This window comes from Notamacropus eugenii, chromosome 1 (genome assembly GCF_028372415.1).
Source record: "Notamacropus eugenii isolate mMacEug1 chromosome 1, mMacEug1.pri_v2, whole genome shotgun sequence".
Taxonomy (NCBI): domain Eukaryota; kingdom Metazoa; phylum Chordata; class Mammalia; order Diprotodontia; family Macropodidae; genus Notamacropus; species Notamacropus eugenii.
In genome coordinates, this window is record NC_092872.1 from 369,004,599 (window position 1) to 369,018,282 (window position 13,684).

General features: G+C 51.4%; 2 protein-coding genes across 6 annotated transcripts; one reads left to right on the top strand and one right to left on the bottom strand.

The window, feature by feature from the left end:
* The first annotated feature begins 391 nt into the window (after window positions 1–391).
* Window positions 392–7,192, top strand: RELL2 (RELT like 2). Of its 4 annotated transcripts, XM_072630609.1 has the most exons (8): window positions 392–586; window positions 1,148–1,334; window positions 2,058–2,123; window positions 2,207–2,273; window positions 2,635–2,820; window positions 3,150–3,525; window positions 3,669–3,702; window positions 3,938–4,376. In XM_072630609.1, exons 2-7 carry the CDS (start codon window positions 1,154–1,156, stop codon window positions 3,693–3,695), a joined length of 903 nt encoding a protein of 300 aa, XP_072486710.1. In that variant the 5' UTR covers window positions 392–586; window positions 1,148–1,153; the 3' UTR covers window positions 3,696–3,702; window positions 3,938–4,376. The 4 variants fall into 4 exon arrangements, with proteins under 4 accessions (XP_072486710.1, XP_072486709.1, XP_072486708.1 ...); XM_072630608.1 differs by lacking the exon at window positions 392–586 and having other exon boundaries at window positions 629–1,334; window positions 4,143–4,376; XM_072630607.1 differs by lacking the exon at window positions 392–586 and having other exon boundaries at window positions 630–1,334.
* On the bottom strand, window positions 4,328–13,553 carry FCHSD1 (FCH and double SH3 domains 1). Of its 2 annotated transcripts, XM_072630602.1 has the most exons (20): window positions 13,393–13,553; window positions 13,084–13,181; window positions 12,242–12,287; window positions 11,907–11,974; window positions 11,325–11,460; window positions 11,028–11,164; window positions 10,336–10,399; window positions 10,027–10,155; window positions 9,725–9,847; window positions 9,299–9,394; window positions 7,777–7,902; window positions 7,530–7,634; window positions 7,149–7,313; window positions 6,729–6,857; window positions 6,519–6,602; window positions 6,169–6,286; window positions 5,849–6,069; window positions 5,533–5,617; window positions 4,892–4,947; window positions 4,328–4,750 (listed from the first exon to the last, which is right to left on the bottom strand). In XM_072630602.1, exons 1-20 carry the CDS (start codon window positions 13,411–13,413, stop codon window positions 4,685–4,687), a joined length of 2,073 nt encoding a protein of 690 aa, XP_072486703.1. In that variant the 5' UTR covers window positions 13,414–13,553; the 3' UTR covers window positions 4,328–4,684. The 2 variants fall into 2 exon arrangements, with proteins under 2 accessions (XP_072486703.1, XP_072486704.1); XM_072630603.1 differs by lacking the exon at window positions 6,519–6,602.
* Between the last annotated feature and the right edge of the window lie 131 nt (window positions 13,554–13,684).

The following is a 13,684-nucleotide window of genomic DNA, read 5'->3' on the forward strand; positions in this document are numbered from 1 at the left end:
CTTCCCACCTGCCGGGCTCCCAGATTCCCGGGTTGTACCCAAGAACCAGAACAAGGGGGCATATCACCCAGCGGTGGCCAAGGTGCCTGAGAGACCCACGCCCCGAGTGGGACACACTGACACGGAGACCTAGCCGTGTCAGACACTGTGGTGTCACGCACGCACTCCGTCCCACACACCTGCCGCTCCGCCCCCTTTATTCCCGTGCCCGCGCAGGGAGCACAGCCGGAGAGAGAGCAGCCGGGACTAGGAGGTGGCTGCGGTAGAGGCCCCCCCATCCCCTTCCCATCCCCAACCCTGAAAGTCCAGAGGACGCCTGCACCCAATTCGATTTCCGCTTTCCCTCCTTCCCTATCCTCCGCCTTCCTGTACCCCTACTCCCCTACCCCCAGCCCGCCGCGGCACCAGCAGCCGCAGCCCGGAGCCGGAGCTGGAGCGGGTGAGGTGGCCTGGGGGGTGGGGAGAAGGGGGGAGGAGGATGCTCTCGGGAAGGGCTCCCAGGGCAAGCTGAGAGGTACTAGGACGCTGCCGGAGCCAAAGCCGAACATACATACCGCATCCCCAGGGGCCGTGCAGAGACCACAAGGTCAGCTGGGCCAGGGGAATTGAGGGGGGGGGGGGTGCATTCTGGAGAGGGAGGGGAGTCCAGAATGTCTCTAGGAGCCAGGAGTTGGAGAGCGGTGGGACAAACTGAGGGGTATTGAAGGAAAGGAGCGTTTCAGGGGACCTGACCTGGGGTTGTGGAGGAAGTGAGGGGCCAGCGCTGACTCAGACTATGCCCAGGACCGCATCATAGAGCTCCGTCCAGTCTTCAGTGACAGTGTCCTTGGGAGGAATGGGGATGGGGAGAAAGTAGGGTTTGTTTATGCAGGGAGAAGGAAGGCACGTAATATCAAAGGGAAGAGGGATGAAGGTTGGATTAGGAGTATGGAAAACAACTTGCAACCCCTATTGACCAGGTGCCCCGGGGCCTGGCTGACTAGCACCCAATCCCTGGACAGCTCCTGGGCTGAGAAGGCAAGGGGTTCTGGATTTACTGGAGGGTCCTGGGGGGACTCCCGGTAGGGGTCCAAGCATGGAATTCACCGCCCTCCCCCTGACTCCATCCCTCTTTGAGGCCCTGACCCCGGCTCGGCCCGCCCCCCAGGGCCGCATGTCGGAATTGCAACCAGGACCAGAGCCCCAGCATGGGCTGTACATGCTGTTCCTTCTTGTGTTGGTCTTCTTTCTCATGGGCCTCGTGGGGTTCATGATCTGCCATGTACTCAAGAAGAAGGGTTATCGCTGTCGGACATCGAGAGGCTCAGAGCCCGAGGATGCCCAGCTCCAGCCACGTAAGTGTGGGAAAAGAGGGGGAGCCCCATCACCAGGGACCAGCCGCCTTCATTTTCTTCCTTGTACGTCCTTCCATCACACACTTGTATGTGCCACACACACCTGCACCTTTCACTAACACTCCTGAGTGCACCTTATCCAGGTCTCTTCTTCCTCTCTCCTACCCCTGGTGGGAAGATGACTCCTCCAGAGCGACTTCCATCCCCCTTTGCTCCCCTGTTATCCATAACTCACAGTTCATGTTTCATTAACCTGTCAGGGAGTTTTTGCAGCTTAGTTTGGGGGATAGAGTGCAGTGAGTTCAGTAACTAAAAGGCAAAAATCACAGTGACTGAGGTCTCGTGAAGTATTTTGGGGACCTGCTGGTTCATTACTCCTGAAATTATACAGTAGGCTGAAACAGAACCCCTGGGAAAGTGAAAAGGAGGCAGGAGGAAGAGAACGGCCTCCTTGTGAAACTTTGGCAATCTCCTACCACCTCAGTTCTCTGTGACTCGATATTACCATCTATAAAATGAAGGGATTGTACTCTATGACCTCTAACGTCCTTTATGGCTTTGGAGTTGTAATCCTATGGTGGTCACTGATCTTGAACCACTAGAACTGCCAGGAAGCCAAATAAGGTGGTCATGAAACTCAAAGGAACAATCCAAAGGCCAGTGACTTTGCGTTGGCCCCAGTCTCTCTTTCCCTGAAGTTGACCCCTTTCCTCCCCTCCACAGCGGATGATGAGGATGTGAATGAGGACACAGTGGAAAGGATTGTCCAATGCATCATCCAAAATGAAGGCAAGTGCTCACTGGCATCTGCTGTTCAGTCCCCTGCTCCATTCCTACATCCATGACATTCTCTTGCCACTTGTCTTTTACAGCCAATGCTGAGGCCTTGAAAGAGATGCTTGGGGACAGTGAAGGTGAGGCAACAGTACAGCTGTCCAGGTGAGCTGGAAGTGTGGAGAATTCCCCCAAATACTGATCAGGACAGCACTTTCTCCTTAACAACTAGCCCCTGTTAAAGTCACAACTTAATTAGTTGGACACTATGATTTGAGGAGCACCAGGCTATCCAAGTATCACTGTCTCAATTCCATCATTCATTCTTTAGGCTAGTTATTGACTTCACAATGTAGCCTCATTGGATTTAAATAGCCTTGAGTCACAAAATGTTGTCACTAGTTCCTTGGTGTGAATCAGAGTTTGGAGAAAGAATAGGGCAGATAGAAAGATGGGGGGTGGGGGGGGGAGTGTCGAATGGATGCACAGAGGGCACAGTGGAAAGGATTTTCCTTTATTCTTTCAGTCTTGATGGTGCTCCAAGCCTCCAGGATGGGACTCCATCTCATCACCATACAGTTCACCTGGGCTCATCAGCCCCTTGTATCCACTGCAGCCGAAACAAGAGGCCACCTCTCGTCCGACAGGGCCGATCCAAAGAGGGCAAGGGCCGTACTAGGCCAGGAGAGACCACAGTATTCTCTGTGGGCAGGTGTGGATAGAGCACCCAAAGAAGAGGGGGGCAGCATTCAGGGCCTCCCATTCAGGTGGTAAATCTTTCTAAGACAGTTGGCCTGACCGGAAGATTTATCCAGGCTTCCTTACTTAGTATTACTCCCCTCCTATTCTGGAGGGTAGGGGAAGAGGAGGGTTTCCAGCCAGGGAGTACTCTTGGGGTTGATTCATCTATGTGCTGAGGATTCCTTTGCTTTCAGAAGCTATCAAATGTCAGTAAATGGGAGTGCTGGGGGCAGTGTTGGGAGAAAGGGTTCAGAGAACCTCTAGCAATCCTGAGTCACAGCATATTCCCTTCCCTTCCAGGTTCCGGGTGACACATATTGAGAAGAGACTTGGGCTTCATGAACATCGAGATGGCTCACCCATCGATAGAAGTTGGGGCTTCAGTGGTGGGCAGGACCCAGGGGGTGGCCAGAGTTCTGGGAAAGGGCAGATTGGGACTGGAACTCCTGCCACAGAGAGACTTCCAGCATCAGGGCCAGAGGTTGGCATCCTATCTAGTTCCCCTGTACAGAATGGGGGCCTCAGAGAAAGGAGCCTTGTCCCCTTTCTGACTGAGAAGCCCTCTGGAGCCATGGAAGACTCAGAGGCAGCAGCCAGAGAGAGGGACACAAGGCCAGTGTTGACCAGAAGGGAAACTAATGGACAGCCAGCCAAACTGGATGCCTCAGATCTCCAGGTAGGCAACAATCAGATGTGTGTATAGAGAAGTCAGGGTGGGCAGAGTCACTGGATAAAGCCACAGTCCCTGCTTAGTAGGTCCAGTTTTCTGACTAGATGAAGTTAGAGAGTTTATGGTAGCCCTTTCCTTCTTTATCTCAGGTGTTACCGCCAGGTGGCTCAAGATGAGTGTGAGGTGAGTCTGGCCCTCCCAAAATGTGTTTGTTTCCAGGGAAGGGCGGGCACCCCAAGGTAAAAAACAAAAAACTTCAGCCTATGAAGCTGATTTTAAGGAGGGAGGGGCTAAGGGCACCACTGCTCCAAGGGGCATTGAGAAGGGAAGGGCAACATGAGGTAGAGTGGAGGGGGAGGGGTGGAGAAAGGCTAGAGGAGGCAGGAAGACTATCCCCTTCCCTCTCCTTTTCCCCAAGCTTTATCTTCACTCCCTACTGCAAGGATGAGTAGCTGACTGGGCAGGGAAGAGGGACAAGCATGAAGCCCTCTCCTCACTCTGAGACAGCATTGCCCTCCAGGAAAACAAAACAACCCCTCTTCCTGGGGGCTATATTATCTCAGTCTGGGAATGAAGAGAGTGGTCCCCAGCCTCTCAATCCCTTCCCTCCACTTCATCTCCAGCCTAAGACAGGTCAAAGGTGAGGAGAAGTTACCCCTACATTCACCCCAGGCTCACTCCTCCTTCATCAACTTGCTCCCCTGCTTGAGTGTGGAATTTGGGAGCAGGCCCCATGCTCAAGATGGGCACCTGAAGCAATACTCCCCAATAGGCCTCCCTCTCAGCACACAAAAGCTCAAGCACTGGCTTGGGTTCCTTGCCCCTTTATTGCACTGTCAATAAATCAGCTCAGACTATTACAGCGGATCTGCACACTGGTTCCCACGACTTCTGACCCTTCCCCCCCAACCCACCAGGGGCAGTGGGGGGAGAGGGAGGTGGTTGGTGGGGCAAGTCATAAGTGACCCCAACCTCAGAAAGGCAACTGGAAACACAAAAAACCTGATCCATCTATACTGCCTAGGTGTTTTAGGGCCCTGCCCCAGCCTTGGCTTCCAGGAGGGGAGATGAGGTTGGGGAGAGGTCATCACACACTTTCTCTGGTGGCAGCCACTCAGAAGTTGGGAGGCATCGATAAGGAGGAGGCTGGGACTCCCCATTGGGCTCAGGTGAGGGGCTCCAATCTCTCAGCCTCCAGAACTTTGGTGGGTGGGGGTGGGGGTGGGCGTAGCTACAAGAAAAATGCCAACAATCAGTGCCAAGACCCCCACAACCAACCTCCTTTAGCCTTCCCTCCCACATATTTCTCAGCTGTAGGTCAGGATAGGTGAACCATATTCCTACATAGCCAACCCCAGGGAAGAGGGCTTACTGGCCGGAGACGAGGGGTTGATGAGTCTACTGGGCCAAGGCAATCCAGTGGGTGGTCTTGGAGAAAGAACAAGAGGTCAGCAAACTTGCAGTCATCAAATCAATCAAAGCAGTAATTTTTCGAGTACCTATTTTCCCTCCCTGTGTTGGACCTTATCGGCACAGAAAGAGTCTAAAACATTGGCTCTCAAGAAGTATCTAACTAATTAGGGAAACAAGATTAACATATGGAATAATAGTATGCAGTTCAAGAAAATGTATAATTAAGCACTAAATAGCATGGTATAGACTATAGCTAATATAAAAACTCAAGGGAGAGAGGAGATCATTTAAGTCCACAGGAGCCTTCAGGTAAGGTTGAGTTAGGCTGGGGAGCACAAAGAGGATATTCCAAGTGGTGATGGGACATGGGTAGGGGGAGTTGTGGTGTGGGACACAACATTGGCAACAATTTTTTAAAAATCTTAACTTGAGCAGACTGTCTTTTGGGAGATTCATGGAATAGAAGAAGATAGGTGGGATAGGGCTATATTAAAGAGGGCTCATGAAAGCCCAACAGAAGAATTTAAATTTGATATGGTGTAAAACATTCATTCCCTATGAGTCCTCTGTCTCTGTTCAATCCCAGGTTCCCCAACTCACCCTCAGAAAGAGCTCCTGCAATCCTATCAGCAGTAGGGATGGGAGCTGGAGGAGAGAAGCTGGGGGGGGATGGCGATGGCAGCACCTGGGAGAGAAGACAGGAGTTTTATGAATGGGTTTGAGAGATAGGGAGACCTTGCCTCTCATCTCCCCCCACACTTCTCCATTCTATACTACCCCTCAACTCTGTAACATAAGTTGTAATGAAATGCCTGTACCCAGGGGAGAGGCGCTGATGCCTATAGCCTAAGCCTAAACTAGCCTTTGTTAAGACAGGGAACACTGGTCATCCTCTTAAGCTATAAAGCCAGCTTACCTCTTCTTGGTTTGGGGAGTCCAGGAGTCCTGGAGGGCCCAACAACTCTTCCACCAACAGGGAAGGGAAAACTCCAACTTGGCCCCCAAACTCTCCCCTCCAAAAGCCATCATCCACACCACCCTGGGCACGGGGAAGCAGCCGGATCAATGCTCCCTCTGGGAAGCTCAGCTCCTCAGCACTCTGCCCTGCGTAGCTGTACAGGGCTCGGGCCAGACACACTGTAGAACAGGATCAGAGAAACCATGAAGGGGATAACAGGGACATAACACACCCCACCTTAATAATACTGGTCTCCTACTGTGTATTGGCACCCTCACCTGTGGAATTTCCTCCTGGGGGTTTGTCACTGTGGTGGCCTTCCTGAGGAGGGGCAAGGTCTGGGAAGTCAAGGTACCGTTCAGGGACATAACCCACCACACCATGCTGATTCCGAGCCTGACCACAATGGAAAAGATGGGGAGGCATTGGAGGTAATGGAGAAGGGAGAAATCCAACTGGATCAAAACCCTTCTCCCTCCAGGAACTTGCTATCTTAAAAGGGGCCTCCAGCTCCATTTCTCCTTAGGGATCATCTAGAAATACTTCCCATGCTCCCCATCCCCTCTCAGAGTCAGAGACCAGAGCCCTCAGCCCCTTCACCCTCCTTCCCTAGGGCCCCAACACACACCTTGACCCACTCATCTGCGTCCCCATCCTCCACGACCTCCAGCCACTCCCCTTCTGTGATGGTCAACTCATCCTCACGCCCAGCCTGAGCCCCACAGGGATGGACTCAGGTCCGGATCATCCTTTGTCCTTCCCTCCCCTCGCTCATTCAAGGGGTGCTCACCCCCCTCCACCCTCAGGCTCTCTCTAGCCCCAACCACTGTGCCCCTACCTGATAGCCAAAGACAACATGTGCTGGGCAAGGGAGGGACCTAGTGGGGAGGGTTGGAGGAGCTGGCTCTTGAAACAGCTCCCCCCCCTCCTCACAGTCCTCAAAATCTGACAATTCTGCATCCTCTGCCTGGTAGGAAACAGAGAAGGGGGTATCAGTTCCTTGACTACAGTCTCCCATTCTCAGAATTGCATTCACCATTCATCAAAGATGTGCTTGCTCAACCCCAAACCTCTTCATCAGTTTCCTTCACAATGGAAATAAATCATCTGATCAGGGTCTATCCTCCAATTTAGTAGAGTTTTACCATGGGAGAGGGAGTCTTTGAAAAGATCATCACTCTGGAGGGAAGAGTCCTCATTGGTGGGGGGAGAGGAGAGGCTTTCCCTTGGGTACAGGGGAGGAAAAGTCTTATCTCACCATGGGAGAGAGTTCTCCTTTCTGGGATAGCCGAGCCTCACTGAGCCTCCTCTCCTGCTCCAACTCCTCCTGAACCTGGGACATGGCTGGCCGAAGCCACTGCTCTATATCCAATCCTGCCCCTTGCAGCAAAGCCAGCCGAGCAGCTCCCTTCACCTGGCTCACCTGGCACGTGGACAAGGGAAGAGGAAGAGGGTGCATGACAGAGCAAGGGGCCACACAACAACTTAGCTTTTCACCCTCTCCTATGCCCTCTCCTACCAGGGAAGTGTGTCCCAACCAACCCAACTCTTCTTGCCAGGACTCCTGAGGCAAGGGGATTTGGAAAGTGTGCCCCCATATACACACATCACCTTAGCCTGGCACCAGTCATGCCCACACCTGAGCACGACGAACACTCTCTTTAACTTCCTGAAGTCGAAGTTCCACACCTGAGGTCTCCCGTTCCGTGGCCTGCTGCCTTTTCAGTTCTAATCGTTGCAGCACCTGGTTTGAGAAGGAGGGAAGGAAGAGTAGGGAGTTCTCTTGACTGAAACCCTATTTTTAGCTTGAGACACCCTATGATACACATGACAAATTTCAGGCCCTTCTTTCCTTTCCATCTCATTCCAGACATTCCCCAACTTACCCGCTGTCCATGACTCTGGACTTTATAATCTCGGGCAGCTCTGTTGGCCCAGTGCTGAGCTTCCTTCTTCAGGCCACTCTCTCCTGGAATACCCCCTGAGCCTCCTTCCAGCTCCAGCACATATACCTGGTCAGGGACAGTCATTGTCAGGAGGAAGCACAATGCCCCCCACTTCCTCCAACTTGATCCTGTCTCTCTCTCTCTCTTTCTCTCTCCCTCCCTCTCCCTCTCCCTCTCCTTCCCTCCCTCCCTCCCTCCCTCCCTCTCCTCTCTCTCTCTCTCTCTGTCTCTCTTTCCATCTCTGCTTCTTGGTCTGTCTGTTTCTCTCTGTGTCTCTCTCTTTCTACGTGTGCATCTGTCTCTATGTGTGTGTCTTTCTATGTGTCTTTTTGTCTCTCTCTGTATCTCTTTGTCTCTCTCTGTGTCTGTGTCTCTGTCTCTGTCTCTCTGTCTCTTTCTGTGTGTGTCTCTGTCTCTATTTCTGTGTACCTCTGTCCTTATCTCTCTCTGTCTGTCTCTATCTCTATGTCTGTCTGTCTCTCTCTTTCTGTGTGTCTGTGTGTGTGTGTCTGTCTCTCTCCTTCTCTGTGTGTCCATCTGTCTTTGTGTGCCTTTGTCTGTCTTTATCTCTCTGTATCTCTGTGTGTGTATCTCTCTTTCTCTGTGTGTCCCTCTGTCTGTGTCTTTGTCTCTGTCTGTCTGTCTCTGTGTCCGTCTCTTTCTATGCGTGTGTCTTTGTCTCTTTCTATGCTCTTTGTCTCTGTGTATCTCTCTGTCTGTCTCTGTGTCTGTCTCTCTGTTTCTTTCTGTGTGTGTCTCTGTCTCTCTGTCTCTCTGTGCCTCTGTCTGTCTTTACTCTGTCTGTCTCTATCTTTATGTCTGTCTGTCTCTTTCTGTGTGTCTCTCTGTCTGTTTCTCTCTCTTTCTCTGTGTGCCCCTCTGTCTCTGTGTCTTTGTCTCTGTCTGTCTGTCTTTCTCCAGGGGCAAAGGTACAGAGATGAGGACATATCAGGGATAAGGAAACCCACAACACAGACATACATGTATTACTTAAACACATAAGGTTCTTAGGAAGATAAAACATGATAAGGTAGGTAAAGAACTTTATAAATCTTAAAGGTCTACATAAATGTCTTATCATTCCAGTAGAACAGAAGCTGCTTGAGGGCAGAGGATGTTTCATTTTTATCACTGTATCTCCAGTACCTAGCACAGTGTCTTGTACTCAGTAGGCACTTAGTAAATGTTTATTGAATTGAATTCAATGGACACAGCCACCATTATGCACTCACAGGGACAGACATCTACATACAGGGAAGCCTAAATGGATACCATTTGGGAGAGATGGGATGATACCCTTAGTAAGAAGGAGAACCAAAGCTTGGAGGAGATAGTGACCTTGAAAACCCCATCCCCTCGGCATACAGCATTTGGGCTAGTTCCAGAGTAATAGAGGATACCCCAAGGTATCACAAGGACATTTGTCCTGAGACTGAGGAAGAGAGATGGAAGAGGATCTCACCTGGTCAGATCCCATTGGCTGAAATTGCTGTAGTGGTGTTGGGGAGAACACTCCAGGCTCTTGGAGAAAGTGCAGCAACTCTTGTTCCCAGTTTACCTGGGGGCAAGTGAGAATGGGGACAGTTACTCCTAAGGAGGAGCTAGCTAGGCCACTGCTGAGGAGGATGAGGGGAGAGAAAGGATGCATTGTGGGGGCAGATGAAGAGGTTTTGTGTGCTGAGATCAAGCAAAAACAATCCATGTGAGAGAAAACCTACTCTGGGGAATTTGTCGGGAATAAGAAGGGAAGATCTAGGTTGGAGGTAAGCAGAGATCTGCATCATGGGGGAGGGACTTTGGGGTTTGAAAATGAGGTTCTATGTTAATGGGAAGGTCTATGTTAGAGGGCAAGTTTTGGTACTGAGACAAGGATGGAGAGGGAACTGACCTGAGCGATCACCTGCCCCCTTCGCTGGGCCAGTTCCAGCTCCTGCTGTGCAGCTTCCAGTTCTGTGCGACTCAACAGGGCCAGGGGGTCCCCCAGCTGCTCAGACAGGTCCCCAACCAAGCCCTGGAGGAGAGCCCAAGACACTTGGGCATAAGACAAAGCCTTGACCTTTATCTCCCATGCCCAGGCTTGAGGGAGCAGAGAGGGAAGAGTGGACTGCTTGGCCTCTGGCAGGCAGCAGCTAGAATAATAGCAGTGATGTCACAGGGACAAAGGTGGAGGTGCTATAGGGTCTGACTTACCTTGAGCAGCGCAGGCAGCTCCTCTTGGTAATAATGCCCAAGGTGGGCATTGGTGCTTGCCAAGCTAAGCAGATATTCATTCCGGGCAGCACTCAATTGCTGGGAGTACTGGGCTGATTGGGCTGACAACTAAAGGGGCAAAAGAAGAGATAAGCTCATGGAACAGAGGACCCTGGAGCTCTCACTGTACTTCCCATAGGACCTAGCCTCTTCTTAGTTTAGCCCAGAACTGGAGAACAGCTCATCACTTCCCAGTCATACCTTCTAATCATTTGTCATCTCCCCTGGATCCCAATCCCCACATCTGACCTTGAGGCTGAGTTTCTGAAGGCTGGTCCGAGTATGAAACAAACCATGGTCACTTCGGTTCAGCCTGGTTTAAGGCAGATAAAGGAAAGTAAATGAGAAACTCATTGTATTAATCATGTTATGTTATATTATGTTATACTGTGATATGTTATGTGTTTATTGACATTTTTATTTTTAATTTATGGAATAAAACAAGCATTTCCATGACACAGTATAACAAAAAGAGGATCGCACAAGAAACTGCAAATCTGTTATATACAACTTGCCATTCCTTTTAAATATATAATAAAGTTATCATGCAAATTTCTTTTTTCTCTTCCCCCCATTGCCCTAGAGATATCATTAATAATAATAATAATAATAATAAAATAACTCCCATTTCTATAATGCTTTAAGATTTACAGTGTTTCCTGCATTCCCCTGTGAGGTAGAAAAAGCAAGAATTATTATTCCCATTTTACAGATATAGCAAATGAGATTTACAAAGGTGAAGTAACTCCCCCATGGTCCTACAACTAATAAATACCAGAACTCACATTTTAACCGAAATCTCCTGACTCCAAATGCATAGCACCTTATACTAGATCATATACCTCTCTTACTGCTCTATGCTAGCCCTGCTCTGGGGCTTCCCCCACCCTCAGCCTTCCAGTGCCCCCCTCCCAGGACTTCCATTTCCCCAGAGCCCCCACCTGGCCTGGACATCAGCTGCCTTTTCCTGAACGAGGCTCCACACTCTCTCCCGCTGCCCATATAGCTTCCGGCTTCGGCTCAGCTCCCTCACAGACTCCAACACCTCAGCCTGGGCCCGCTGCAACTGCTCAGCACCCTGGGGGTACCTCCAGGACATGGGCACCCTCCCAAATACACAGGCATCATCACATCCACCTTATTCCTCCCTCAGGTCAGATTCCCCCCACCTTTTGCAGGACTTTCTCTCCCTTTAGTCCTCTCTCTTCAGTGTACCCTCCCAAAGCCACTCCCCACACCTTCCTGAGGAGCTGCTCCTTGGCACTTCTCCCTGTGCCCCCAGCCAAGTCTCGGTATCGGTCAGCGGCGAGAACCCGAGTCTGGCCCCCAGTCATGGTGCCCTCCAGCAGGCATCGCCAGGCATTAAACACGGTCCTGCCCCATTCCCCCCCAAAAAAACAATAACCTAGGTCAGAGTTGGGTTGGGGAGGCATACTAGAGCTGTGTAATCCTTAAAATACAAGAGAAATAAGTTTTTGTGTATATAACACCTTCCCCCAATGAGTGAAACAGATTCTTTCCCCCGCCCCCTCCCCTGATTCCCTGCAGACCCATCAGTCCATCAATCGATCTGCCCATTAGCTTAGCCACAGGGATCACTTGACAGCCTCCCCACCCCCACTGCCATGTCCTTGCTGGGTCAGCCTCCTTCCTACCTTAGCTACAGCATCAGCTCTAGCCTCAGTTTTCCAAGTTCACCTGAACCCTGCTCCATCAAACCCAACTCTGTCCCCCTAGCTCCAGCGGCTGCTTAGTATCTTGTCATCCAGCTTTCTTTAGTTTCTCTGTCTCAGTTTTCTGCTTCTTTCTCTGTTCCCCACCTGCCATCAGTCTCCAAGCCCCGATGTCCCTCTTTCTTCAGGAATGGCCCAGCCAATTTTTGTAAAGCCTGGGGGGAGAGCCCATCATTTACACAGTCCCATATATCAAAACCAACTGCCATCACCACCCCCACCCATGGAGCAAAGGGAGACACAGTCAGGGCTCATAGTTCCTTGGGAAGCCTGAGAAAGGAAAGGAAATGGATTTGAGATGCACAGAATTGAAAAGAAGTACAAATATCCTGTATGGTGAGGGTGGGATATGAGTGGGCATGGATAGCAGGGTACTATGGCAGAGATGTGAGGAGCAGCTCTCTTACCTGCCCATTTCTTACCTGTCCATATTCCCTCTCAATGGCTGCCCGTTGTTTACTGTAAGATCTGTCCAGATAAAAGTTTATTAGCTCCTCTACCTTCCCCACACCTCCAGCACCTCCTGACACCCATTGCCAGTGACCATATATCCCAACTTCTAGGGGATAAGGTTGGGAGGTTAGGAGAGAACTAGAATATATAGAATCAGGGAGTGAGGTTAATGTGGCCTGTACTGATATTTCTCTAGAACATTAGCCTCTAGTATCCCCAATGGGGCTGTTAGAGATAGGTAGCACTCAGGGGAAATGCATTTTGCTTCCTGTCAAGAAAGTGGGGACATAGAAGACATAGTTTGTGTGAAATAAACTTTGTCCTGTATGGAAGAAGAGGAAATGGTATACATGGTCTTGGGCTGTTGGCTGGGCCAAGAGAGGTTTTTTTTAGGGATATCTCTAACTAGGAGCTGTGTATGTGTATGAGGGACTATATACTATAGTGTGTGCTAAGGAAGAGATGCTTATTAAGAGATGCTTATAAAGTGTTATAGTTAGAACACCTACCACAATATAGGGAACACATGCTTTTCTTGTTATGTCTTAGATCGGTAGAATAGTTCATGACCTCTATTCATTCCCCATCCTCCTCCACCACAACACAGTCTAGTGTTAGGGGTACCTATGTGTAGAACTGTCTGTGCTGTGTGGTTTGGGGATCTGTCTGTGGGAAGGCATGTCTGTAGGAAGCTACATGTGTGTAACGTTGGGGGTATTTCTAGGCGTGTGTCGGGAGAGTGATGCCTGGCTGGTGCCCCTCAACAGGCCTAGCTAAGGGTTCCTTTGGATCTCTCCAGGACAGAGGTTACCTGATGTCCTCCAGCAGGTCGGCCTCTCTCTGCTGCCGGCTCTGTAAGATGCTCAGCTGCTCCAGGAAGCACAGCTTTACCTCCTGGACCGGCTTCACCTAGGGGGAAGGAATGGGGAATGACCAATTCTGGAAATCCTCCAACTGGACCCCACGTGGGGGGTGGGGAGGCTCGAGGGGCGGGGACCAGGAGGCGGGGCTGTCTTCGTTTTCTGGCTCCCTCCCTCGTCCTTGGCCCCCCCGGTCCCGGCGCCCCTTCTCACCGCCCGCCAGACGGACCGCTCCGTCCCCCCTTCCCAAGCGCACTCACTTTTCGCGGCGGCGGCTGCATCTCCACTCCGGTTCCAGCCCCGGCCGAAGCTGTGACTCCGACTCCGGAACTCCTGGAGGCCCCACCCCTCCGGACAAGCCCCGCCCCGGCCCCTCTTCCCCTGTCCAGCCCCAGCTCGGATCTCCGCCGCGCCGACTTCGGGAGGCCGGGGACGGGAAGCGGAGGCCGGGGAGGAGCCCAGCGGAGCCTGGCGGGTGAATGACCGGAGGGGGAGGTCAGGGGCCGCAGGGAGGACGCGGCGTCTGCGGGGCTGCAGGGAGGACCTATGCTG